We start from the raw sequence: 26209 nt of genomic DNA on the forward strand, positions 1-26209 counted from the left end.
TTTAAGCTGTAGTAGTGTTTCTTTTATGAACTTGGGTGTGCCATATTTGGGGTATGGATGCTAAGAATTGAAATCTTTTAGTGTATTTTTCTTTTGATGAACGTGTACTGTTCTTCCCTCTCTCCTCTGATTATTTTTGGTTTGACGTCTGTTTGTTAGATCCTAAAATTTGAAGGTCTCTGACATGAACGCAGTGGCTTGCTCTTTGATCCCTTCCCCTTTAGGGGAAGCAGCCCTGCCAGATCACAGAGGAAGACAGTGCAGCCAGTCCTGATGAGAGTTGATTGACTAGGATCAGATGGATGGGGAAGAGGACCTCCCCTATCAGTGGAATTGGTGAAGGGCATGGGAAGAGATGAGGGAGGGATGGTGGAATTGGGAGGGAGGAGGGAGAGGCCTCCAGCTGGGATACAAAGTGAATAAACTATAATTTATAAAAAATAAATTTTAAAAATTTAAGGTATGTTTCTTGGATGAAGCAGATGGATGAATTCTGTTTTCATATGCATTCTGTTAGTCTGTGTCTTTGGGGGGGAATTGAGACCATTGATGTTGAGAGATATCAAGGAATAGTTTTGTTGATTTCTCTTGTTATTGTTGTGATAGTGGTTGTGGTGCTTTGTGTGAAGAAGTATGTTTGAGTCAGTGTTTTTACTTACTCAAACTTTATGAACTTAAAATTATTCCAAATTGCTTTATTAGTTAAAAATACTAAAAAGCAGTGAGTAGAAACATGTTTTAAGGTTTCGTTCAAACTAACAAAAATGAAATATATAGACATGTGCAATATATATATATATATATACATACGTATACACATGCATTCGTGTGTGTGTGCCTGTGTGTGCCCATGCATACACATGTATTACTGGAATGTGGAAAAGAAGTTGTTTTTATAATTACTCAAATGACATTAATTCTTTTAACCTATTTACATGTTGCACTTATGAACTTATATATATTCATTTTAAGTAAACATAAAATAATATATTCCCTGTGGCCTTTTCAACCATCCTTAGTGATATTTATCTCTCCTACTTCCTTTTGGCTTTTGTTGTCCTCCCTTCCTTCTCCTCATTAAAAGCTGCTGCTTCAGTTTTTGCCATGTTTCCTCTCATAGCCCCTGTGCCTTTCTGTCTCCCTAGCAAGAATTATTTCATGTGCCAAAAAGGTCCTTTATGTTTTCCTGGATTTTGCAGTTATTCCGAGTTATATATTTATATCTAAAGATTAGTATCAAGGAACCACAAATGAGAGAGAATGTCATTTGTCTTTCAGATTCTGTGTTACCTCACTCACTATAGCTTTTTCTAGATCTGTCTCTTTTACCTGCAGTTTTCATGATTTCATTTATCTTCCAGGTAAGTGGAATTCAATTGTATGTATGTACCACGTTTCATTGTCCATTCATCAGTAGAAGGACATTTAGGCTTTTTCCATTTCCTAGATACTGTGATTAGAACAGCAATGAACATGGTTACAGCAGGTATCTGTGAAAAAGGATAGCATGTTCCTTGGACATAGGTCAAGAAGTGGTGGTGTACATGACTCAGATTGTAGATCTTTATCTTTCTGAAAATTCTCCACACTGATTTCCATAGTGGTTGCACACAGAGAAAAGAACATCTCGAACAAACGGTTTTGGGAGAATTGAATGTCCATGAGTAGAAGAATGAAGTCAGACCTGTATCTATCATCCTTTTAAAGAAAGAGAGAGAAACAGTGAGAGAGAGAAAGAGAAAGAAAGGAAGAAAAAAAGAAGAAAAAGAGAAGCTCCAAATGGATCAAAGACCTGATGTGAAACATGAATTGCCAAAATTGCTAGAAGAAAACATGAGCAGTACCCTACAAAATATAGATGTGTAGAAAAATACTTTTGGATAGAACTCCATTCACTCGTGAATTTATACCAACAACTCTCAAATGGCACCTCAAAAACTTAGAAGTTTCTGTACAACACAAGAAACAAGTGAAGATGAAGTCTACAAAGTAGGCAACAACTTTTGCCAGCTGTACATCATGTAGAGGATTAATATTCAGAATATACAAAGAACTACCACTACTACTAAAACAAATGCAAGGAATCAGTTGGTCCAGTTGAAAAGTGGGCTCTGGATTTGAACAGAAGTTGTCAAAAGGAAGAAATAAAAATGGCTAAAATACAGCTCAGAAATGTTGAATATCCTTAATGACTAGGAAAAAGCAAATTAAGACTACTTTGAGATTTTATCTTACTAGAGTCAGAATAGTTCTAATCAATAAAACATCTGAGAGCAATGCTGACAGAGATGTGAGGGGAGAGCAACTATCACTCACTGTTTAATCAGTGTCAGAAGTCAGCATAGAGATTACTTTCTTTCTTATGGCGAGTCTTTCCTCTAGTTTAAGAGCTCAGTTACACTATTTCCTATAACCTTCAGGTCTTTCTTTTGCCCAAATAAAATGGCCAGCATTGGAGCTCTATGTATAGAAATCATAGAGGAAATTTCCCACTGTTTTGGTTGCTATCCAGGTCATGTGTTTTTCCTTGTTATGCCGCACCAGAACAGCAGTTCTTTAGTGCACACTTAGTGTCTTTATTCCAAGGCTGCAGTGAATGTTTATTGAACAATTTAGGACAAAGAATATATATCCACAGAAGAATGAAGGGTTTCATATTGGGCTATTTCCATCACTGTTCTAAAATTCTTTCAACATCCCTGCCAGTAAGAATTTTACAGATTCAATGCAATGCCCATGAAAGTACCAATACAATTCTTTACTTGAAAGAACAATTCTCAATTTCATATGGAAAAACAAAACAAAACAAAAAACCAGAATTGCTAAAACAATTCTGTGCAACAACAGATCATCTGGAGGTATCTCCATCTCTGATCTCAAGCTGTACTATAAAGCAACAGTAATAAAAACTGCATGGCACTGTCATGGAAACAGAATGATGGATCAGTGGAATTGAATAGAAGATCCAGAAATAAACCCACACACCTACGGATACTTAATTTTTTACAAAGAAGCCAAACCCATACAATGGAAAAAAATATAGCATCTTCAACAAATGATTGAACTGGATGAACTGGTTTAACTGGATGTCTACATGTAGGAAAAATGCAAATAGATCCATATTTATCACCCAGCACAAAACTAAAGTCTAAGTGGATCAAAGACCTCAACATAAAACTAGACACACTAAACCTGTTAGATGAAAAAGTAGGGAAAGCCTTGAATTTTTAGGGTTAAAATAAAATTTTCACTTCCTATGCCTTTCCCCCTTAATTTTTCTAAACAGGTTCATTTGGTGATATTGTTAGACATGTAGAAGGAGTAAACTACCCCTATATTTAATGTTTATGATGTTACTTGATTTTGTTACATACTCATCATTTTAATAATTGCTGTATAATTTTTTAAATGTACAGGAAAACTAAACTTTTAAGTTAATTTGTGAGTCATATTTTTATGTTATCAGTAATTATAATTTTTTATGATTGCATAAAATGACTATAGAAAACATATATTTAAAATTCACAGAAACTTGTATATGTTTACATATACATATTAACCTTACATAGTTAAATATGCTGTTTCTGGGTTACTAAGTTGTAAATAGGAAAAAATCTTGGTTTCAAGCACATTTAACAGTGAAAGTTTTGTTTTATTCATTTATCTATTTAGTAAGAATGATTTTGAATTTTAAACTTATTTCCTATTGTATATTTATATTGTTAACTTACAAAGAAGATTATTTTTCATATATTTATATGTTAATGAGTATATTAATCATGTAGCAAGAATGGTTCTCTTTAGGGCTGGGGATCTTAGTCAATAAAATGGTTCTTACATATGGATTAAGACCTGAGTTCCAATCCTCAGCACCCATATACAAGTTGGTACATGGCTGTATTCCCAGCACCAGAAGGGAGAGCCAGGAGGATCCTGGGGACATGCTGGCCAGTCAGCCTATATGCATCAGTGCACAACAGGTTTATTGAAGCACTCTATCTCAAGAAAACAAATAACAGTTACAATACTTTGGAGAGTAATTGAGAAAGACACCTGATTTCATTCAACTGTAGACTCCACACACATGTACACTTAACACATCCCTATTCATGCACACACATGCACATACACAAATAAATGTTTACAGAGAGGCACATACTCAAACATGCAGGATGAAATCTCTAACCAATTCTGTTACTGGTTAAATATATTACCTTGAATTAAGTTACTTCTAGTCATTTTCCTATCTGTATTTTTTTTTTTCAAAATTTTGTAACATTTGTAATTCGGTGATTTTAAAAAGACAGAATTTCGAGGCCAGAAAAGAATCTGGACAAGTATAGTCTCACCATTCATTTAGGAATTGCATGATCTCCCAGCAACTACACTAAGCAGTAAAGAACAAACTTGTCTTAGAGATGGATATTCATCTTGTGTGAACCAGCTCTAGTCAAAAATGGACAGTTCCCCTCTAAGTGAGCCATCATGTCATAAACTTTTCAGAAATCATGAAATTAGCAAGCAAATGGGTAGAACAACAAAGGATCGATCATCCTGAGTGAGGTATCTCAGAATCAGAAAGACACATATGCTATATACTCACGTATAAGTGGATATTAGGCATATAATATAGGATAAACATACTAAAATCTGTAGTTTTTAAAGAAGTTAAACAACAAGGAGGACCCTGGGGAAGATGCTACCAGGTTAGACACTGGTAGCAGCAGACAAGAGGGAACAGGACAGGAGCCAACCACAGAGGGCCTCTGAAGGATTCTACACAGCAGGGTTCAAATCAGATACTGAGACTCCTAGCCAAACTTTGGGCAGAGTGCAGTGATTCTAATGAAAGAAGCTGGAGATAGAGGAGACAGGAATTCCACAAGGAGAGCAACAGAACCAAAAAATCTGGCCACAGGGGTCTTTTTTGAGACTGATACTCCAACCAAGGACCATGCATGAAGATAACCCAGAACTACTGTACAGATGTAGCCCATGGCAGCTCAGTATCCAAGTGGGTATCCTAGTAAGGGGAACAGGGACTGTCTCTGATATGAACTCAGTGGCGGGCTCATTGACCCCCTCCCCCCTGATGGGGGAGCAGCCTTACTAGGCCACAGAGGAGGACAATGCAACCAGTCCTGATGATACCTGATAGGCTAGGGTCAGATGGAGAGAGAGGCAGACTTCCCTTCTCAGTGGAATTGGAGAGGGGCATGGGAGGAGATGAGGGAGGTAGGGTTGGATTGGGAGGGATGAGGGAGGGAGCTACAGCTGGGATACAAAGTGAATAAACTGTAATTAATAAAAATAGTTAAATAATTTTTAAAATTCCACCCTGGAGGGGATTGAAGCAGGTGCAGAGACTCACAGCACAGGGAGTCTTGTAGAAGGGGGAGATAGAAAGACCCGGAGGGGACAGGATCCACACAAGGAGACCAACAGTGTCAAAAAAAAAAGCAGGGCCCAGGACTGACTGCAGAGACTGAAGCATCAACCCAAGACCATACATAGAGAGGACCTAGACTCCTTGCACAAATGTAGTCCATAGACAGCTCAGTCTCCGTGTGGGTTCCCTAGTAAGAGGAGAAGAGATAATCTCTGACATGAACTCGGTTGCCTGTTCCTTGATCACTTCTCCCTGGTGGGGAGACCTTGGCAGCCCACAGAGGAAGAGGATCCAGACAGTCCTGATGGAACCTGATAGCCTCGGGTCAGACAGTAGGGGAGGAGGACTTCCCTATCAGTGGTCTAGGGGGAGGAAGAGGGAGGGAGAAAGGGTGGGATAGAGAGGAGATGAGGGAGGGGACTACAACTGGGATACACAAAGGGAATAAATTGGAAATAAGAAGAAAGGAGAAAAAGAATTTCAGTCCTTAGAATCCCCAAATGAATGAATTCAGTTTGTAATGTTAGAACTAAAATACATTGTTTTCCTGGTTTTTATTTCACTTACTCAAATGAACATCCTATTTCATCTGTTTTTCGTATAGCAAGAGTTTTACTTTATATTGACTTTGTGTTTTTTAATGCATAAACCACATATTAATGATGTGAGAGGGAAAGGGAATTTGACAGGATTAGGTACAGATTTGGGGGTTGGTGGTGAATTGTGATATCTAATAATGATGGGTTATAATGTAGGTATAAAGAAATGTTACTTCCAAGTATTTTTGTCCTGGGAATTATAGTAATTATCGTATTAGATTTTCGGTCCCAGACTCTGTTCTCTACATGTAATAGGTCCATTAGTCCTTGTAAGATCTATGAGGTGTGCATATCTTCTTTTAAATATGAGTGATCTATGCTATAGAAGCAACAAACAATGTGAAATTTAATCCCAGTAAATAGTAAAGGAATCTGTGTGAATTGTTATATAATTAAAGCTTCTCTTCCACAAAACCAGTTTTGTAGTGTCTCACAGGTCTGGTGGCTTTCATACCAGTTCTTCCTCATTATGTTCCTCTCACTCTGCTGGTGCTTTTTCTTGTTGATCTTTTAATCCCCACAACAGCCATTGATATGATACAGACAGGAGTCAAAAACTAATCTTATTCCTCTTCTGTGAGTGAGGTAATGGAGAACTGTTTAGCTAAGATGACATGCTTAGAGTATGATCAAAGTGTATATTGAATATAAGCCATCTTAACTCTCAGGCCCATGCATTGGTCATTAAGTATACTGCCTCACCACACTGCACTGATTTAACATATGTGACTTAGCCAAACACAGGAGATACTTCTCCTTGTGCCACTGTAACTAATAAAAGATGCAGAACGAATTTATAGCTTCTGATTCATCCATTGCTGAAACTCTTTGAAAATCTTTTTTATATTAATTTCAAAGAGGGCTTTCTAGGTATACATGGAATAAACGCTAGGTTAAAACATAATCTTCAATCTAAAATACTACAGTCTTTTACCTTGACATGTTAGAGCTGACAAGTTATGCTGCTTATTCTAGCATTTAAAAAGATTTAAAAGATTAGAAGTTTAGTATAAAGTGAATATTTGAAATAACTTAGTTTTCACACAGTTAAAGACCAACTTGGGTTTATTTGGAGTTTAAAATGGATTCCATGATATATTATATATCCATATGCAAAGGAGTGTCACAAGTAACAATAAATTCTTGGTTATCTGTTAGTCTCCATGATTTTGCACAAAATTAAGAGTGATGTATACATACATTATAAATGGTTGCTTTCTCTAGAATATGCTTTTCCAGTACTGCTTAATGTTCAGACACAGTTCCTATCAGATTCCAAGTGTGCTCAAAGCTTTTCACTTAGGGCCCAAAGTACTGAAAAAATGTAGCACAAGGTTTGTTGTTTGTCCAGAAATCTGGCTCTTGCTGTTTGTTTCTTATGTGTTAATGAGTACAGCCTTCCTCTTAACATTGTTTCACATTATATTCTTTTTCTTGTAGAGTTTTGATTCCTTTTCTTTTTCTCTGGTTGAGTTTGGCATGGTAGTTCTCCTTAGTACTACTTTATTTCTCTGTGTGCCTCTTTTCACTTTCTTTTTCTCAGTGGAACTTAGAAGCATTAAACACATCTTTCTAATAAATTTTAAAAATGAACTTTTTTATGATGTGACTATTTAGCAATTTTGCTTCATCTATACATCTCTAAATATGTGAAAAATGGTAAATTTTTGTTTCTACCATAGTAAAAATGTTACTTTTAACCTCTAAGCCCTTAAGATTTCTCCTCTCAAAATCCAGACAAATTTGGCAAATAAAATTAGCCATGCGTTTCTAATTCAGTCCTTTTCAGGGGAAACCAGTGTAGGTATGAGGGATAGTTGTGCGTTTCCTCCAGTCCTATAAATTTGCCATTCCAGGTAATGAATGCAGCGTACTGCTATTTTTCAAAATAGTAATTGGTCAAAGACATTTTCCTTTGTATTTAAGCCCTTCTTTCATAAAATAGATTGATTTTGTCAACCAAAACTATTTCCAATATTACAAGAGGAGACACCTCAGTATTTAAAAGATAAAAAATATTCTTTTGTAGTCTATGAGAAACCTTCCCAAGATCATGGCATTTAGGGTGAGGATTTCTATCTCTGTTATTTGAATCTACTGTGATATTATTAGTATGCTTCATAAGACATAGTGCAGAGCTGCTATGATCTTTAAATGTTAATGCTTTTTTCTTATCACTTTACTGTGTAGATACCCTTCATGAGACCCAACTCTGCCACAGCTCATCCTCGGAGGCAATCCCGGAAATCTTTTATAAGTGTGATTTTTTTAAATGTGGATAAAACTCTCAATAGAGTATATAAACTAAAGGAGAACAGCTATCTTGTCCTTCCCATAAGCTTATCACTGCAAAAAGTGCTTTTGCTTGTCAAGTTTGGATAGAATGTAATTGATTGGTTTGTTATATTGGTAGACAAGGCAGTTAATTTTTGCCTGTGTGGATTTTTTTTCCTTTTTCTTTTTCTATTTTTTCTTCTTTCCCCCCATTCCTCTTTTTTTTGTTGTTGTTGTTACAGTGATCAGAAATACTTGGTGGATGCATATTAAAACAACAGTGGGTAATGTCCTGTCAGATTGGTTTAGTGGGTAAATGTCTTTCCCTCTTGCTTTGTTGGCTAAAGACAACAGTGTTTGGACTCACTGAAGACTAAAGGAAGCCAGTGGGACTTACTAGTCTCTGCTTGCCTGTTGAACATTTATCTCTCCCTTATTTGTTTGTAAAAGGACAGTGCTTTTCACTGATCTACAAGTCTGTACCACCTTATTCACTACATGTATTACATGTAGTGATATTTGGGATATTCAGCAAAAGTGAAAGACTGCTGAAGATTACAGCTTTTGTTTTTGAGTTCTGTGGAAGCATTTGATGTTAGCATGGACACTTTATAACTAGAATTTAAGCTCAAGAATACTTGTAGTATTTGTATTACTCTATAGGTTTTTATTTCAGAAATATACAAATTTATTCGCTATTGTTTTATTTAATACAAACTTTCTGTGTTCCATATAATTTTACTTCTGAACTTACATGTGAAGCTATGAAATGAGGGTGTTGCAGAGCTTGTTGAGTATACAACCTGCCTGCTGAAAGATCTTCACCAGCACCTTTGTCTTCCCAGAGGTTTACAGAGTTCACATTGATCGTCAAGCTTTACAGATCCAGTTTTAAGTCAACGACAGAAATGCTTTGAACATTGCACCACTTAATCCTGAACTGATTTAGAAGAGACTGCTGAAATTGAAATCACATATACATGTAAATTGTTAAAATATCTCTGGAAATTCCATTGTTTATCATTGTGGATTTGGATCTTTTCAGGGGCTTTTGGAATCCTTAAACTGTAGAGATAGAATAGACAATGCTGTAGATAGTACGTTCAAGTGTATGTATGTAACACTGGTATCCCTAGTATCTGTAGTTATAGGAACCACATGATTGGATAAAATGTTTAGTAAAATTAAATGTGTATTAAATAGTATATAAAGGTACTGTTAATTTATTGGTAGATCTCATAGCACTGGAGAAAATACTCATAATCCTTAGGAAAAGCAGTATGTTTTCTTTAGGTGTAAGGAAGAACCAATCACCATTACTTAATATATGGAGAAGTTGAACTCCAACAAATTTTAAGAAAAATGACAATGGCAGATTACCATTTGTGAAATGAACTGTGCTTTAGACCAGTTGTCTTACCATAAGGTAAGACAACATTAATGGATATTTTTAAATTTAGGGTTTCTGTTTTCCTCTAATGGGTTTCTGTTTTAGTTCTGAGAAATCCTAGGATTTCTGGTTGAAGAGGCAGTGTTAACCAAAAGCCCTTCCACAGTGCTTATAATTAGAACAGTCTAATTATTATTCTTCCATCATTTAGTTTTTAGTGGTAGATTATGCTTTTTCAAGTTCGATAAAAGATCCATGTTAAAGATATAAATTCCACAGTTCCTACATGATAGATTCTTAAAAGTCATAATCTTCAAGAGAATAAAACATATTCTTTTCATAATCTCCTAAATGAAGTGCAAAATTAACTTTTGCCAATTATTGGTCTTTTGATGTTAAAAAGGAAAATTAATGTTTATCTAAGAAAGTATTTCTAAGGAATTTATGTCTTATAAATCAATATATAAGAGAATGGCAGGTCAGGAATTTGACAGTTATTTACCACAGAATAGGAATTGGGAAAATATTAAAATATCAGTAAGGGACTGATATTTTAAGGGATGTGCCAAAGTGCCATATAAGCATGAGAACTTAGTGCTAATGTGAAAAGCTGGCACAGGCTTGGAATCCCAGTAATGGGGCACAGAGACAGAAAGATCTTTGTGGTTGACTGCTCAGCCACCTTCCAGATTTGACAGACATCAGGCCAATGAGAGACCCTATCTATATAAAAACACGTAATGCGTAATTTCTGAAGCAGAATGGCAGACCAACACACACACACACACACACACGAATGTTATTTCCCCCAACACATACATAATATTTGGAAGGAAAGTAAATGTCTCTAAAATACAGCATGGATGAGATGGTAGTGAAACATCAGAGTCATGGGCAGATTTCTTTTTTAATTTTGATTTATATTTTTTTCTTCAGAATTTATTCATTATGTATCCTGATTGAAGCCCTCTCCCTCAACCCTTCCAGTCCTACTCCCGTTGCGCTTCCCGCATCCCCTTCCCCTAGTCCACTGAAAGGGGAAGTTCTCCACCATTGCCATCTGCACATAGCTTTTCAAGTCTCATCAGGACTGCCTGATCCTCTTCTTTGGTGGCCTGGCAAGGCTGCATCATTTTAATTTTATTTTATTATTCTATTTTATTTTATTTTATTTTATTTTGAGATTCAGTTGACTGTCATCTTCTCTTTGTCCTCCTGACCACCAAATTTGCTGTCCCTGACTATCTGAAGTTTCTAATTCCGTAGATCTGTGATAAGACCCAAAAATCTGAATTTGTAACAGTTTCCAAATAACGTTGATTTAACTGGTTAGGAACATTATTTTGAAAACCATTCATAAATGGTTATTTGCTTAAAATAATCATTTATCTATTCATATTGATTAATAATGAGTGTGGGTTTAATGTCTTTAAGAGGCACTTAGATTTCTCAGAATATTTCTTCCCAGATAGAGGGTTTGTAGAAACCCTCTTCTTTTGAAACCCATAAAATACCACTTCCGTAATTTTAAAAAATTCAATTAAACATTTATTTCACAAATAGATCAATGCTGCTTGCCCAAAATGTCACAGTTCTTTTGTTAAAAAAGGTTACGATTGTGTATGATATGAAAACAATATTTAGCCTGAGCCTGTTTTGAGTTTAAGTTTAGGTATGCATGCATTACTCATATATAACTGTACTTTGTGTTTCTTGAATGTTTATCTGATATCATGTGTCATGAAAATAGATTTCTGACAAATAATATTCATATTTGTTACCTTACTTCCCTATTTATGCATCCTGGTTCTTAGTGAAAAACTTTAATAAGCACTCAAGGTTCCATATATTAAACACATACACACACACACACATACACACACCGCTACCTCATCAGTATGTTTTTACTTGACTCACAATATGGAATTATTTCAGCAAAATCTGTTTAAAAATTTAGAAGGACTTTGCAACAGATTAGACCATTAACATTTTAAAAACATTTTTAGTTTTCTTATTTTTTTTGACTATTGAAACCTGTTTAAGAGAATTACTTAATATACATGAAGGCATATGAAGGCAGAATTTATCTATATCTGCCTGAGGCATCGTGCTATAAATTTAGATAGCAGTAAGGAATGTGAAGACAGGATATTCAAGTGGTTCCTTATAGGGGAAAAAAAAAGTATGCTTCCTTCCTGTAGTGATCACCTCAAGGTGCTCCTTAGGCCTGCCAGTAAGATTGACTGCTGTTCAGGTACATAAGATGTGATGAACTTGAATGTTCATGCTGGGTTTGGTAAATAAAATGAGATTGACCGCCTATCCATTATTTTGCTTATCTGATTTACATTATAAAATGAGGATCTACACTATTGATTGGAGAATAATTAGTTAATTATGAACGGGGTAATGCAAAGTTATGTGGAGCTTGAACACAGCAGGTTGTGGTGCTAAAACATTTCCAAGGGCTTGAGCAGATGGAGATCAGTTTATTAAAGAACAAAGCAGACGTGTTTCAGGTATGGAAATGTCTAATCAGTCTCTCATGCTGTGAAGAGAGACTTGACCTTATTGTGTATTTTCAAATGAATTGCCTCTTTTCATGTTCTGCTTTTTGTTTTGTTTTGATTTTCCATTTCACTTTTAAAGTTGCAAGCTAGCTGTTGCAGATGTAGATAATGAATTGATTCCACTCTTTTATTGGGCTTAGATTTGGCTTTTCCCAAATAGTGTTTCAGTTTATCTACAGTCACCTGTAATGAAGAATTTTAGACTTTTCATCACTCATTCACTGCTGCCTATGAAATTCCAAGTAGCATTAATGAAATAGGTTCACATGTTCCACATTGGTCCAATATTTGTGAAATATGGTTTAAAACAAGTTTTTAATTAATTTGTATAGAAAATGCTCACGGAGGTGACTTGTACTAAAATTGTTAAATGTTACAAGGATTAAAATATTTTACTTATAGGTATTATATACCATTGATAGAATGTGGAGTTTTATGACAGTTCATATTACTTAAAATTTTAAGGAGCCTCACTATATATTTATTCTACCTATTAAGACATTTAGTTGAAATGATTGGTTACTGTTCACTGAAAAAACTTATCACTGTTAGTTGCTAAAATTGTGTTTGAATTGCTATTAAGGTTTGTTTTAAGCAGTGTTAATATTCAGGAATAATCCAGCCTTTCAGTTCTGATGCTCAAGTTTCTAAATGAACAATGTAATGTTCTGTAGTTTCAGAGACAATGTTTTAATTAGCACTGTACAGACTTGGAGGGAATGCTGAGTATGGTGTGCTATTAAGGTAACAAAATATCTACAGTTAATCAAGACTGTTGTGATCGTAAAACAGTACATCCCTTTAAAAGTTGGAGCCACAGATTTTGCTTCTTACTAAAGGCCGGTTTGTCATGTGGTCATAAATTACTTGCCTAAGAGGTGCACTTACTTATTTCAGCTAGTTTTTTAAATAGTGATTACTTAGCATCTGCCATAAATGAACTTATTAATTGGAAGTTAAGAAAGCTAAAAATAAAAACCCTTTAGAATAGTGGTCCTCAACCTTCCTAGTCCTGCAACCCTTCTGTACAGTTCCTCACATTGTTGTGACTACCAACCATAAAATTATTTCTGTTGTTCCTTCATAACTGTAGTTTTTCTAATGTTAGGAATTGTGATGTAAATATCTGTGTTTTCTGATGGTCTTAGGTGACCCCTGTGAAAAGGTCGTTCAACCCTCAAACGGGTCATTACCCACAGGTTGAGAACCGCTGCTTTAGCACCTTGACTAGCTTGCCTTTAAGCACAAGAGAAAATCAATCAGATATTTTTGCTTGTTTCCACATTGTCAGTAGTCAGTCTGCCCCAGTTTAATGTGTGGATCAGAGCACATAGAAAGATCAGTCATTTTCTCTTTGTCTAGGGTGCTATACCTAATCATATTGCTAAGTATTTTAATACAAATAGAATTGTGCTTATTTAGTCTCTAGGTTTTGATAAATCAATATGTGAAATGCCATATAGAGCTTCTATGTCATTTGTATCTGTATCAAACATTAATACAGTATGTAGGAAGTTGTGTTTGATAGGTACTTAATTGATCAGCTTTTGTTTTACATTATAATTGGGGTCTGTTTTATTTCACTAGACTGTAAATTTTAGGATTCTTTGTAGTCTAATGTGCACAATATTTATTAGATACTTTAAACATACTTCTTTAAATATCAAGTTTAAGTTTTATTTTAAAATACATTCTTCATATGCTAGTTTTATATTCTCTTTTTATGGTTAAGTTATTGCCTTCTTTTTATTATAATGTGCAATTGGTATAATAATGTTTTTATTCACATACACATTTGTTTTGTTTAATAAAGTATGTTGTGTTATATCACAGTACTTTTGTGGGTCAGTGACTTCTTTTGAAAACTTAAACATTTTGTTCACTGTTTGTTTTGACAGTTAAATATGTTATTGTTTTGCTGCAGTTAAAATGTTTTCAAGTACTTACTAGAAATAGAAAATAAGTAAAATTTATCAGTAACTGTTTTTACTCTAGTATAGTTTTCAGGGTATAGCCTTATATAAGAAAGACATAGTTTTTGAGTTTTGAAAATGTTTTAATTTTCTGTATAGCCAAAATTTGCTAGTTATTAATGTTTGATAAAAATTTCACAGTGATATATATGCATGTGATATACAGTCTACTATTTTAATTTTTTTGAGGGGATTAATGCTATCTATTAAATTTGTCAGTGGACTTAGTTAATACAAATTCTTGCAAATTCTGCTAGATTTCCTCTCTACCATTTAAGATGTAATTGTTACCAGTACCTAAAATTACAACTTTGTTTCAATTTAACAGAATTTGTGATATTTTTCTATATGAAAATAACTTGTACAAGTCATTTGAATATCTTATATTTATTTCCTTGGTAAACTTATTGACTTCAAATGGGGTATTTCTTTCTGTGTTTTTCTTCTCTCTCTTGGATTTTGGTGGTTGCTAGGGTAGAGACCACCGCTTTATGGTATTTAAACATGGAGTTGCACCTTTTACTTACTGGTGAGTAAGCAAGGAACTTAGAGAACTATCCTAAGACCCCAGTGTCTGCCATCATGAGAAAGACGTCCTGAAATGTATCCTGATGAAGGTATCAGGAAGAATTAGGTCATCTCAAAAGAGCAAATGCCTCACAGCTTCTTCTGAAAGAGCAACCAATACCAGAACAGGTATTGGATCATTTACAATTTTTAATATATTTTAGATGCTTCATTTCAAACAATGTCAGTTTACATAGTCTTAATAGTTTTGGTGGTCTAATTTCTGTATAAGGAAGTTTCTTTAAGATAATTATGGTTGTAAAAATACAGATAATGTTAGGAAGCAATGGCTTGTATTTTAAAATAAGTAAGAATCCTGAAGACCTGGAAAATCAGACAAAACAGAAGATGAAATGGTGTTTTAAGTACAGAAACTTGACAGAGTAATGTAGTACCAACTGTAGTTCAAATGACAATCCTAGAGTTTAAAAAAAAAAAAGCAGAGAAAATGTTATTTTATGTATTGCTCCTGATGAACCAAATTCTTCATAAATTTTCTATCAAGGATTAGTGACATATTATAGTCCCTCTACTTATAGCATTGTTTCTTTCCTATCTAGAACTCTGGACTTTCTCATCAACTTAGAAACACTCATACTTCAAAAGTTTCTGTACCCCAGTTTCTAGTGTAATTGAAATTTTAGCTACTGAAAGGTAAATTAGTATAACTGAAAAAGGAAGACCCTGAATTCTGTGGTCTTACTATATGATATACATAATCTACATTTGATAATAGCTATATCATTTTATTTTTAAATGCCAGAGGAACAGTTATTTGAACATTTAAAAATTTTAATACATTTTTGGATGCTTCATTTCAAACAGTGGTATAGTGTATAACATTTATTAGTTCTGTTTTATTTTATTCACTTCTGTGATAGGAATTACAGTAGATATATAATTCACTTCTTGAGTCTCAAAGGTTTGAGAAATGTTCATTCACTTATTTCATTGATAAGAAATGAGTTGTAAAGAAATAATGAGTAAGCCGTGGCAGGTAACTGTCTCACATTTGCTTGTGTCTGGATAACTTGGCTCTTGAATTCAGAAATGGCTCCTTGAAAGGCAAGGTTTTTATAGCATGGTAAATTTTTACCAAAAATACAGATTATGGAGGGTTTTTTGTTGTTGTGATCATTTTTTAAAGTTAGTTTTTGTTTTTTTTTTTTCATTCTGTGGCATATGCATAAGAGTAGTTTCTGTATTTTCTCAGTGGTAACTGAATAGGAATTTTGTGTTGTGCTCAAGCAATCTATTTAATAAATTCTTTCTTTGGTGTTGTAGTTGTAAGTTAATTGACTTTTGACACTGTAAACAAGTGAGAAATGAGTAGTAAATAAAATCTGGTTAAAAACTATACCTTTTCAATTTAAAGCACACACACACACGCACACACAAATAAAAAATAAAACCCATTTTGTAAAATACATAGTTCTTTATATTAGTTGCTAAATTTTGGTCTTGTTATTCCAGTTGATGCAAAATTATTTTTAAGCACTGAAATAATACAGATTTTTCTTCATTGTCAGCAGGATGAGATTGTCTGAAGCGAAGAATAGGTATGGTAGTTTTCTTAGATTATGTACATCATATGAGGCGAGATACTATCAAAACATCTGCTAAGTGTAAAAATATCCTCAGAAGTACTTGAAACACCAAGTCCACTGGGAGAACTTGACAAAAAGTAGTGAGAGTAATATTCAATCCTTTAAGTGGTTTCTTCTTGTAGATTTAAATATACATAAAAAGATTGTATATGCTGTGGCTTGTGTTAGCATGCTATAAATGTTAGGAAGTTCATTTACAGTATACTTTAACTTGGAAAATACAAAAATGAAGTATAAATTGTATGGCAGTAATTATAGCTTAGACTTCTGTAAACTGTTTACTGGATAAGTAATTAATTCTATTAGTTCAAATTGAATTTTTATTGCTAATTTTTGCATATATAATTATACATATATTCATTCATATATTAGCATTTGTGTACCATTAACATTTTTATTATCAGAATGTTCTGAATGAGTTTTCTTGCAAATTTTATTATTGTTTCATTTTTCTTCTACTTTATTTACTTCAGATTTAGATCACCTTTACTATAAATGTTAATTTCAAAATCTCCTGAGCAAAGGTTAGAATTAAGTGTTAAAGTTGTAATGTGTAACACTTTGTCCTTTTGTCTTTGAAAAAAAAAGTTTCAATATTTAGATACACTGTGAATCTGCTTATCCTACAGATGTGATGAATGCAGACTGTGCTACCATTTTGGCTGTTTAGATCCTCCTTTGAAAAAGTCTCCTAAACAAACAGGCTATGGATGGATATGTCAGGAATGTGACTCTTCATCTTCAAAGGTAAGTGGCGAAAGCAGTGAAGAATTGGTTCCTTTCATCTTGACAATTTTTCTATATCAGAGCATCCACTTCCTAATTTTAAAAACGAAGAAGAAAACTATATTAAATGGCATACATTTCCTCTTAGAGTATTTAGCTGTTTGTGTGTTCTCTGTATTTCTCTAGCATATTAAATACCATGATAGTAGGATAATGTCTCTGCTGATTTACTACTTTGAGGGCATAGTAGGGAAAATAGTAGAAGCGATTGAAAATAAAATCCTATTTTATTTTAGAGATGATTCATTTTACAGTAACTACAGTGGGGTGGTTTTATAGACAGTCATTAAAAATCTAACTTTAGTAATCTAAACTTATTTTAACTAAGTAGAAAAGGTAAAAAAAATCAAATAAGTATAATAATTTATCTTCTCAAGTAAACTTTGAATTTCTACAGAGGATCAGTATTTTACCTCTAAATTATGGCAATCTGTAGCTTCCTTCCTTCCTTTTCTTTTTTTCTTTCCTTTCTTTCTTTTTCTTTTTTCTCTCTTTATTCCTTCCTTTCTTTTTTAAAATCAGGGAAAGAATAAATAGATTATTGATCCTTGTACTCATTTCACAGAAGTGCTGAATATATTTGAATGAGGACATAACAATCAGCATACAATGGTAATGAAAGTAAGGGCTTATTGTGGTACAACAGCCATCCTTTTTAATAAATTGAATCCATACAGAATTTATGTTCAATTACGACAAAATTGGTATTATAAAAGTTAATTTTTGAGTAGACAAGATTTATTCTAGCTTGACAAAGATTCCTTCTGAAATTTTTTCCTTAAGCTTCTAGATTTTTGGTTATTTACAAAGTAGTTTCTATCACTCATTAATGCTGTCTGCCTAGAAAAGGTATACATTTTTCCTTTCTCTATGATCTACATTTCCCCTGCATCTGTACTTCCATCTCTCTATTTAAACCAAATGTCCAGCCTCATTCACAAGCTGCTTCATCCATATTTGACAGGCTGATCTTACAGGCGCTTCCCTTCATTCTGATGCCTCAATTTAGTGCCTTCTGTTTCTCATGCTATTACACTCCCTTCTCTTTCGAAACTATCAGAAGAGCTCTCCCAAACTTTCTTCTCTTTTATTGTTATTTTTAACGAGAGGCTTCCAAATGAAGTATGAAACACTGACATTTAACTTAACTCTATATAACATTCTACTTTAATTTCCATGTCTGAATATATTTTATAATGTACGTAAAGAATTTAAAATATTTCTAGACTCTGTAAAATTACAACATTTATAAAAAATACAATTAACTTTTATAAACTAATTTTATCACAACCGGCTTTGTTTGGTTTACTTGAATTGTTAATAGTGAGGGTTTGTGTATGTATGTAGTGTTTTATAGAACTGTAGCACTGAAGAACAGGTATATAAAATTAGGTGAGAAGTACACTGAATGTTTTTGGTGAATAATTTACTATAATCATTTCATAGATATATTTAAATTGTAACACCCTATAACAAAATAGTCTTTCTGAAGATATAGTCACAGCTCGGTCTTAAAATGTTACAGTATTTTCCCATCATCCTACATTTATAAATATAACAGACAAAAATCAGAAAGCTTATATTGATGCATTCCCATCTCCTCTCATATCGTTCTGGTTTTCTGTCTCATTTATGCCCTTCACTACAAAATGGTTCTAATAGGATCATATATTGAATTAGAATCATATATTGAATTTAGTTTTTAGTTTTCTTTGTTGCTGGTTATGGTCAGTTCCTCAGTTTTTCTTAACTTTTATACTTACCCAGTTTTAATAAACATACTACATTTATTTTATAGGGTGCAGTTTTCTAATTTTTTGTGGTATGCATCTTCAATAAGAATTTCACAGATATTAGGGACTGAGGCGATGTCAGTAGGTAAAGTTTGTGCTGCAGATAAGTGTGAGATCATGAGATTACCAGCCTCTACTTAAGAGCCTGGTGTGGCATCCTGTATCTGTAACCCTAGCTGGGAACAAAGATTGTCAGATTTCTAGAGCTTGCTTGCCAGCAAGTCTGACAAAATAGTGAGTTCTGTTTAGTAAGAGAGTCTAAGTGGTAGGGGAAGACACATGACACCTACCTCTGGCCCCAACATGAACACACACAGCTAAGTGCACCTATTTACACATGTGATATAAACCACATTTAGTATTGTGTTCTTAAAAGGTATTCCTTAGTCCTTCTTGGCCGTCCTTGATAGAGATCTCAACAACTGTGTCAACTTACATATCCCAAATGAAGATAATGTGTCTGTTAAAAATGTGTTAAATGAAGACACATATTTCTTTTAAAGTGGGGCTTTTCCAGGTTATGTGTATTCACAGGTCCCACTGCAGGTTGACGTATAGTGATTGTGCCTGTAACCTTAGCTGTAGATTTTACATGGCAGGTCACTATTTCCCTACCAGAAGATGAACTGTCTAAGCGGGTAGACTTCTTTTTGACTTTTTCATTCTATTGAGCTACAGTTTTTGAACAGTAATACATTGTGAACTTTTATGGATAGAAATCTTATCTAAATTCCATTTGTAAGATTTTTTTTGGAGACACATCACATAGCAGCTGATGCAGTCGACATTTCTTGATGATCATTTGTAACATAAATACATGAATGGGAGTGTGGAGAGATTAAGAACAAAGGCTGTTCTTCTAAAGGTCCTGAGTTCAATTTTCAGCAACCACATATTGGCTCATAACCATCTATAATGAGATCTGGTGCCTCTTGTGCTGTGCAGGCACAGATGCAGGTAGTATACTATATAAATAATAAATACATCTTTAAAAAATTAAGAAAAAAAAGAAATACCTAAATAGGAGAAATACAGTTTTAAAGTATTTTATTTTGTACGGTTTTTTTTTTTGTAATGTGCAATTAAAATTCTATAGCAGATGTATAAAAACAAAATATCAATGTAGTTATTTTCAGGTAAAATAGTTTTGACATTTGTGCCTCTTTGGGAACTTAGCTGAGCAGTCTCCTCAAGGAGTTTCTTGCCACAATACATTAAACAAGCACATTTAATTGAACCTAGTTATATGGGAGATTGAATGTCTGGATTTTATGATTTGTGAAGATTTATGAAAAATATAAATTTAAAATGATGTATCTTTAAAAGTTCTTTTAAATATAAAGCTTATAACTGACCCATAAAAAAGACTTTCTAATACTTTATTATTTGACCTCTGGGATTTTATATGACACACAGGTTGGATTATAAGTTTCTGAATTCAGCATTGTTGAAAGAGAAATCACTTGGAAAACACTCTTCCACCGTCCTGATGTTCTGGCATTTGTGCATAGTGATTAGACCTTACTGAAATGTTCTTTACTAATCTTTTCAGAGTTTAGATTTTCCTTCTTCTTTTTCAAGATATGTAAAAAATCTTTAAAAAGAAAGAAAAAATAAAAGAAAAAGCTCTTTGGACTGTTCTGTACAACAAATCTGTGGTGGAAGATAGACTTGTTAAAAGTCTGAATATTAAATCTGTGGTGTGTTATTCTCACTATGAGGTCTAGTTTTTGCTTTTGTTTTTCAACATAAACTTTGGGTTTCCTGCTTGCTAGTGAACAGGGTTGAGCTTACAGACTTAGTATTGATGGGACTTTTGATGCTAAGCGTGCTCGCAGTTCTTGTAACACTTTCCCTGGGAAAGAAAACTATATAAATGTCTTTTCATCTTGTAGTTTTAAATAAAGTGTTGTACTTTGGGGGCTACTGTTAATTTATCAATTAAATTCTGAAATTATATGTGGATATATGTGTGTGTGTGTGTGTGTGTGTGTGTGTGTGTGTCCATATTCAGTACTGAAGTTAAAAAGGATTCGACCTGATAGTCCACAGCAGTCTAAAGACTGCTGAGTTATATAACAAGATGTGGTTTAATCAAAATAAGCCAACAATAACAAAGGGCGTAGTATATTGTTGTCTGTATCCTGAACTAATTAATGGAAAAACCGCCTATTCAGTGAAGTTATATGCTTCATTATCCTATGGATGCTTTATCAAATAACAGTTTTAGAAAAACAGATTTCCTACTTTCATTCTTTTGTAATAGAACTGAAATCCATACTGATCTGATTAGTTCAGTAATCTAAGGTGTTTGCATGATCATATAACACAGTTAAACATAAGCTTCAACAAGTCATACCTGGAAAGTGGTTTATTTCAGGTGAAATTGTCAGTGTTTATGATATACCTCTTTTGATATATTCTTTTATAGAATACAAAATAGTTAAAATAGTTTAAAAGAAATGATTGCTTCCTAAACTACTTCAAAATAATTCGCAAAATTAAATACTAAATCACTTTTCAAGATATGCTTCTTACAACCTTGAATAAGCCAAGCCCTTTCTAAGTTTGGTGGCATGTGGGCCTGATGACTTTATATACCATGCTGAGGAATGCCATATGTGACAAGAAACTAAATCAGAATTGAGATAATTAATCAAAGTAAAATAGGATACCCTATATAGAAATGCCTTTCAGAAATAACCAGTGTCCTTCTGCCCTTTATTCTAAAATAGCATTTTATGGTCTTATTTTTATTTTAGAGAAAAGAGTTGTTTATGTATTTAATATTGAGAATTAAAGCAAAAGAATATTTTATAATAGTTTTCAGAAAATCAACAAAGAGTTCTTTAACCTTTCCAACCCAGCTTCTGACATACTAACATTGGTTTGTGTAGATCATAGTGTTATAAAATCGAGGAGGAATGTGCTCCATGTAATTGATCCTTACTATGTTCACAAATCTTGTGAGTAGAACAGAAATACTCTCTTGAAGAACTAGTCGAAGTTGAAGTAAATTAGCCTATTGTAAACTGTGAAAATGGCACCTTAAAAGTATCATTTATATCCTGGCTTTAAATGCCAGAGTAAGATTTCTGGCATTCTAGTTAAGATATGGGCAATTTGTTTACTCTCCTTTGCTAAACATGTAGTTTAAGTATTTTTTTTTTCTAACTTATATGTTGTACCTTAAGGATATATATACTTTTGCCTGTCAGGTAATTTTTTTTGTTTCTTTGAGTATTTTAGTGTACAACATTATGATTTTTTTAAATATGTGTGTCATTGTAAGATACATCCCTTTAAAATAATCCTCAAGCCCAAGCTAAACTGAGTAAACTTGGAGAGTTAGGCTAATGGAGTCTTTGAGTTACTTAGATTTCAATGAATTCATATTTTGATAGTTCTAAAATTAGGATGATATCACTAAGCATGTTTTTTTAAGTGATAATTCATTTTCCATAGAAATTTGTCATTAAATATGATCAGAGTTATTGTATACTGGAAAAGTAGTTAAATTATAATAAAATCCAAATATGCCTATGGGATAGAAGAAAGAGTTATATGTGCTGGGGGAAAATAGACGGGCTCAAATCTTAACTACAGTGCTGTCACCTTCACAAGTTGCTCCAGTTCCATTAGATTGAGCTTTGGCAGTGGTTGAGAATTAATGATGTGTTCAACATAAGAGATGTTTTTATAAAGCAATGTGAAACATAATATTCTGCTTACTACTTTGCCTTTTTACATACCAAATAGAGTTTTCCTGTTTCTTTCAGAGTTTTACATTAGGTAGTGTGAGGTCATGTACCACATAGGGCCTCTGAAAGACTCTACCCAGAGGATATCAAAGCAGATGCTGAGACTCATAGCCAATCTTTGGGCAGAGTGCAGGGAATCTTATGAAACTTATGAAAGAAGGGGGAGAGAGAAGACCTGGGGGGAACAGGAGCTCCACAAGGAGAGCAACAGAACCAAAATATCTGGGCCCACGGGTCTTTTCTGAGACTAATACTCCAACCATGGACCATGCATGGAGATAACCTAGAACCCCTGCACAGATGTAGCCCATGGCAGCTCAGTGTCCAAGTGGGTGCCCTAGTAAGGGGAACAGGGACTGTCTCTGATATGAACTCAGTGGCTGGCTCTTTGATCGCCTCCCCCTTAGGGGGGAGCAGCCTTACCAAGCCACAGAGGAAGACAGTGTAGCCAATCCTGATGAGACCAGATACGCTAGGGTCAGATAGAAGGGGAAGAGGACTTTCCCTATCAGTGGACTGAAGGAGGGGCATGGGAGAGATGAGGGAGGGAGGGTGGGATTGAGAGGGAATGAGGGAGGGGGGCTACAGCTGGGATACAAAGTGAATAAACTGTAATTTATAAAAATAAATTAATTAATTAAAAAAGAAAAGATCATCCTGAGTGAGGTATCCCAGAAGCAGAGCGTCACACATTGTATAAACTCACTCATAAGTGGATATTAGCCATTTAATATAGGATAAACATACTAAAATCTATACTCCTAAAGAAGCTAAGCAACAAGGAAGACCCTAGAGAAGATACTCAATCCTCATTCAAAAGGACAAATGCGATAGAGATCATATTTTAATTACAATATTTCCCCCTTTCTTTTTTCCTCCAAGTCCTCCTTCCACTAACCTCATTCACAACTCTGCTTCATATTCATGGCCTCTTTCATCATCAGTTGTAATTGTATGTATATATATATGTATTTGTATATTCATTTATATTCTTAAATATAGTCGATTGAGTTCATCTAATGGTACTCATAAGTATGTTTGTAGGGCTGACCATTTGGAAATGGACAACCAATCAGTGCTGTTTTTCCCTGGGGAGGATTACCTCTCCTGTATCCCACTTTGCTCAGTTGTCTGTACTGTAGTTCCTTTTATAGGGCTGAGGTCTCATCATCTTTTGGATGTGCTTTGGTGTCTTTGTTCATTTCTTGTTTGGGCACTATTAACTTTTCTTATTTGCAAATAATACCTTGTTTGAAAGTGAGCTAAATACTAATACAATACCATCCTGGCTTATTTGGATTAACTTGCTGTTGTTGTATTCTTTTTTCCCCTAGCAATGCTGTGAAAATAATCATCCCATCTATAAAACATCAACTAAAATAGGCGTGTATGTGTATGTGTGTGTGTGTTTGTGTATGTGTGTCATTCTATCCTGTTCACATATACATCCTAGCTCTGTGATTTTTTTTTTATTTCAGATACTTCTAAATTGTAAGTTAAATATGTTGATCCTTTGTTTCCTTACAACTATTTTGCTAAATCTAATCTCAGATGACTAAAGATGCAGCCTCTTAGTGTTTTCTTGAAGATTTCTTAAAAGTTTATGTTAGTGTTATACCTTCATTTAGTTATGTTTTTATTAAATGTACCTGAAATAATAGCTACTCATGATTATCTGCTTCATTGGTTTGAGAAGTCTTTACAGTATTCTTGTAGAGGTGATTTGTATTTAGAATCACTTTGAAGAGTTCAAGTTGCATGAAGGCATTTTTCATGGATATTCTTTTCTCTGTTTTTTTTTTTCCCTGTCATTTTTGGGGAGGAGGGTTGTTGCCCTTGAGACAGGATCTCATATAGCTGTATATATGAGAGCTGACTTTGCTCTCATATGCAATTGAGGATGACCTTGAATTTCTGCTCCTCCTTTGCCTTCAGAAAGCTGGGTTTATCAGCACTCACCTGCCACTTCTGAACCATTTCTGAGTTCTTGAAAGATTTACTATCTCTCAACTTAAAAAATAATAATAATATTTTTATTTCTAAAGTCAGAATTATAACGAAACTGTTGCAGCTCTGAAGGGGAAGGCTTCGCCTACAGAATTTCTGCTCCAGCTAGTGGGAAAGTTTGCTTAGTGAAAGTGTTACAGCTCTGCTCCAAGAGGTATCCTTGCAATCATAAGAAAAAAGGGCGAGTTAATATGACCTGGAGAGGACAGGAGCTCCACAAGGCCCAAATATATCTGGGCACAGGGGTCTTCTATGTTTTTCCAAACAAGGACCACATATAGATATAACTTAGAACCCCTGCTCGGATATAGCTCATGGTAGCTCAGTATCCAAGTGGGTACCCTAATAAGGGGAACAGGGACTGTTTCTGGCATGAACTCAATGGCAGGCTCTTTGACCTCTCCCCCACCCCCCAAGGGAGGAGCAGTTCTGCTAGGCCACATAGGAGGACTTTGCAGCCAGTCCTGAAGAACCAGTATCAAATGAAAAGGAGAGGAGGACCTTCCCTCTCAGTGGACTTGGAAAGGGGCAGGGAGGAGTTGTGGGAGGGAGGGTAGGGTTGGGAGTGAAAGAGGGAGCAGGATACAGCAGGGATACAAAGTTAACAAACTGTAACTAATATTAAAAAGAAAAATTGGAAAAAGAAAAAAAATAATTTTTTTAAAAAGGTATCCTTGCAGTGAGCCAAGGAACACCACGGAGTCACACTGCACATTTATTCCCCTCTCAATAAACCTCTTGTGTGAGAGGTCAAAACAAAACAAAACCCAGGAGGTGTCTGTCCTTGCTCTGGTGAGAAGCAGCAGAGAATTAGGCAAAACACAGGATTTGTAATAGTATTTCTGGGGGCTGGGGCCACTTTCCAGAGTGGCCTAGGGATAAGGGACTATGTGTACTCATCATTGGGGTAAGCTCAGGGATTGGCGGGATTTTTTTTCCCCTTATAGGGCAGTACCTGGTCACTCTCCCAAGTTGGGGCTGGGAAGGCCATCGCAATCTTTTGAAAACAACTGGCTGTTAAGGCCTTTAGAGAATTTCGTGGGGGTGGAGGGAAGGAGGGTGCTGGAATGGCAGTTATAGCTGTTTTAGCCTTTGTAGCCTGGCTGCTAGAGCTCCTGGAAGAGGTGGGTAGGGCAGGCCACTGTGTATCTTGAGGGTTTACAAAATGTACAGTGTATATAAAGTGTATAGAAGTAGTTGGCATGAAGAGCCAAAATTCAGGTTATCAACTGTATTTATAAATCTGTTCTCAGGATGTATAGGTATCATGTAACAAGTTATGAGTATAAACTATTAAACTTTATTTTATTTTGTTAATATAATCAGGTACTTACAAGAGCCCACAACAGCAAAATGCTCCTTAGTAACTCGGTTTAAAATTCTCCATATCGTATCCTGCCACTACTTTAAATATACTTAACTCTGTTTCACTCTAAGACTGTTAAAGGATGTGAATAACATAACATTCACAGGAAGGGAGATTGCTGTGTCAT

General features: G+C 34.6%; 1 protein-coding gene across 2 annotated transcripts in view; it reads left to right on the forward strand.

Annotated features, from left to right (window-relative positions):
- The window catches only part of Phf14 (PHD finger protein 14), a 147134-nt gene that overhangs the window by 93357 nt on the left and 27568 nt on the right, over positions 1 to 26209 (forward strand). The window contains exon 17 of one of the 2 annotated variants that reach the window (XM_055612742.1): positions 16999 to 17116. In XM_055612742.1, the coding sequence (XP_055468717.1) occupies positions 16999 to 17116 (118 nt within the window). Of the gene's footprint in view, positions 1 to 8178; positions 8249 to 16998; positions 17117 to 26209 lie in introns of those variants that run through there. The other variant, XM_055612743.1, reaches the window with a different exon arrangement.

This window comes from Psammomys obesus, unplaced genomic scaffold, assembly GCF_907164565.1.
Source record: "Psammomys obesus unplaced genomic scaffold, mPsaObe1.curated_primary_1811, whole genome shotgun sequence".
Lineage (NCBI taxonomy): Eukaryota > Metazoa > Chordata > Mammalia > Rodentia > Muridae > Psammomys > Psammomys obesus.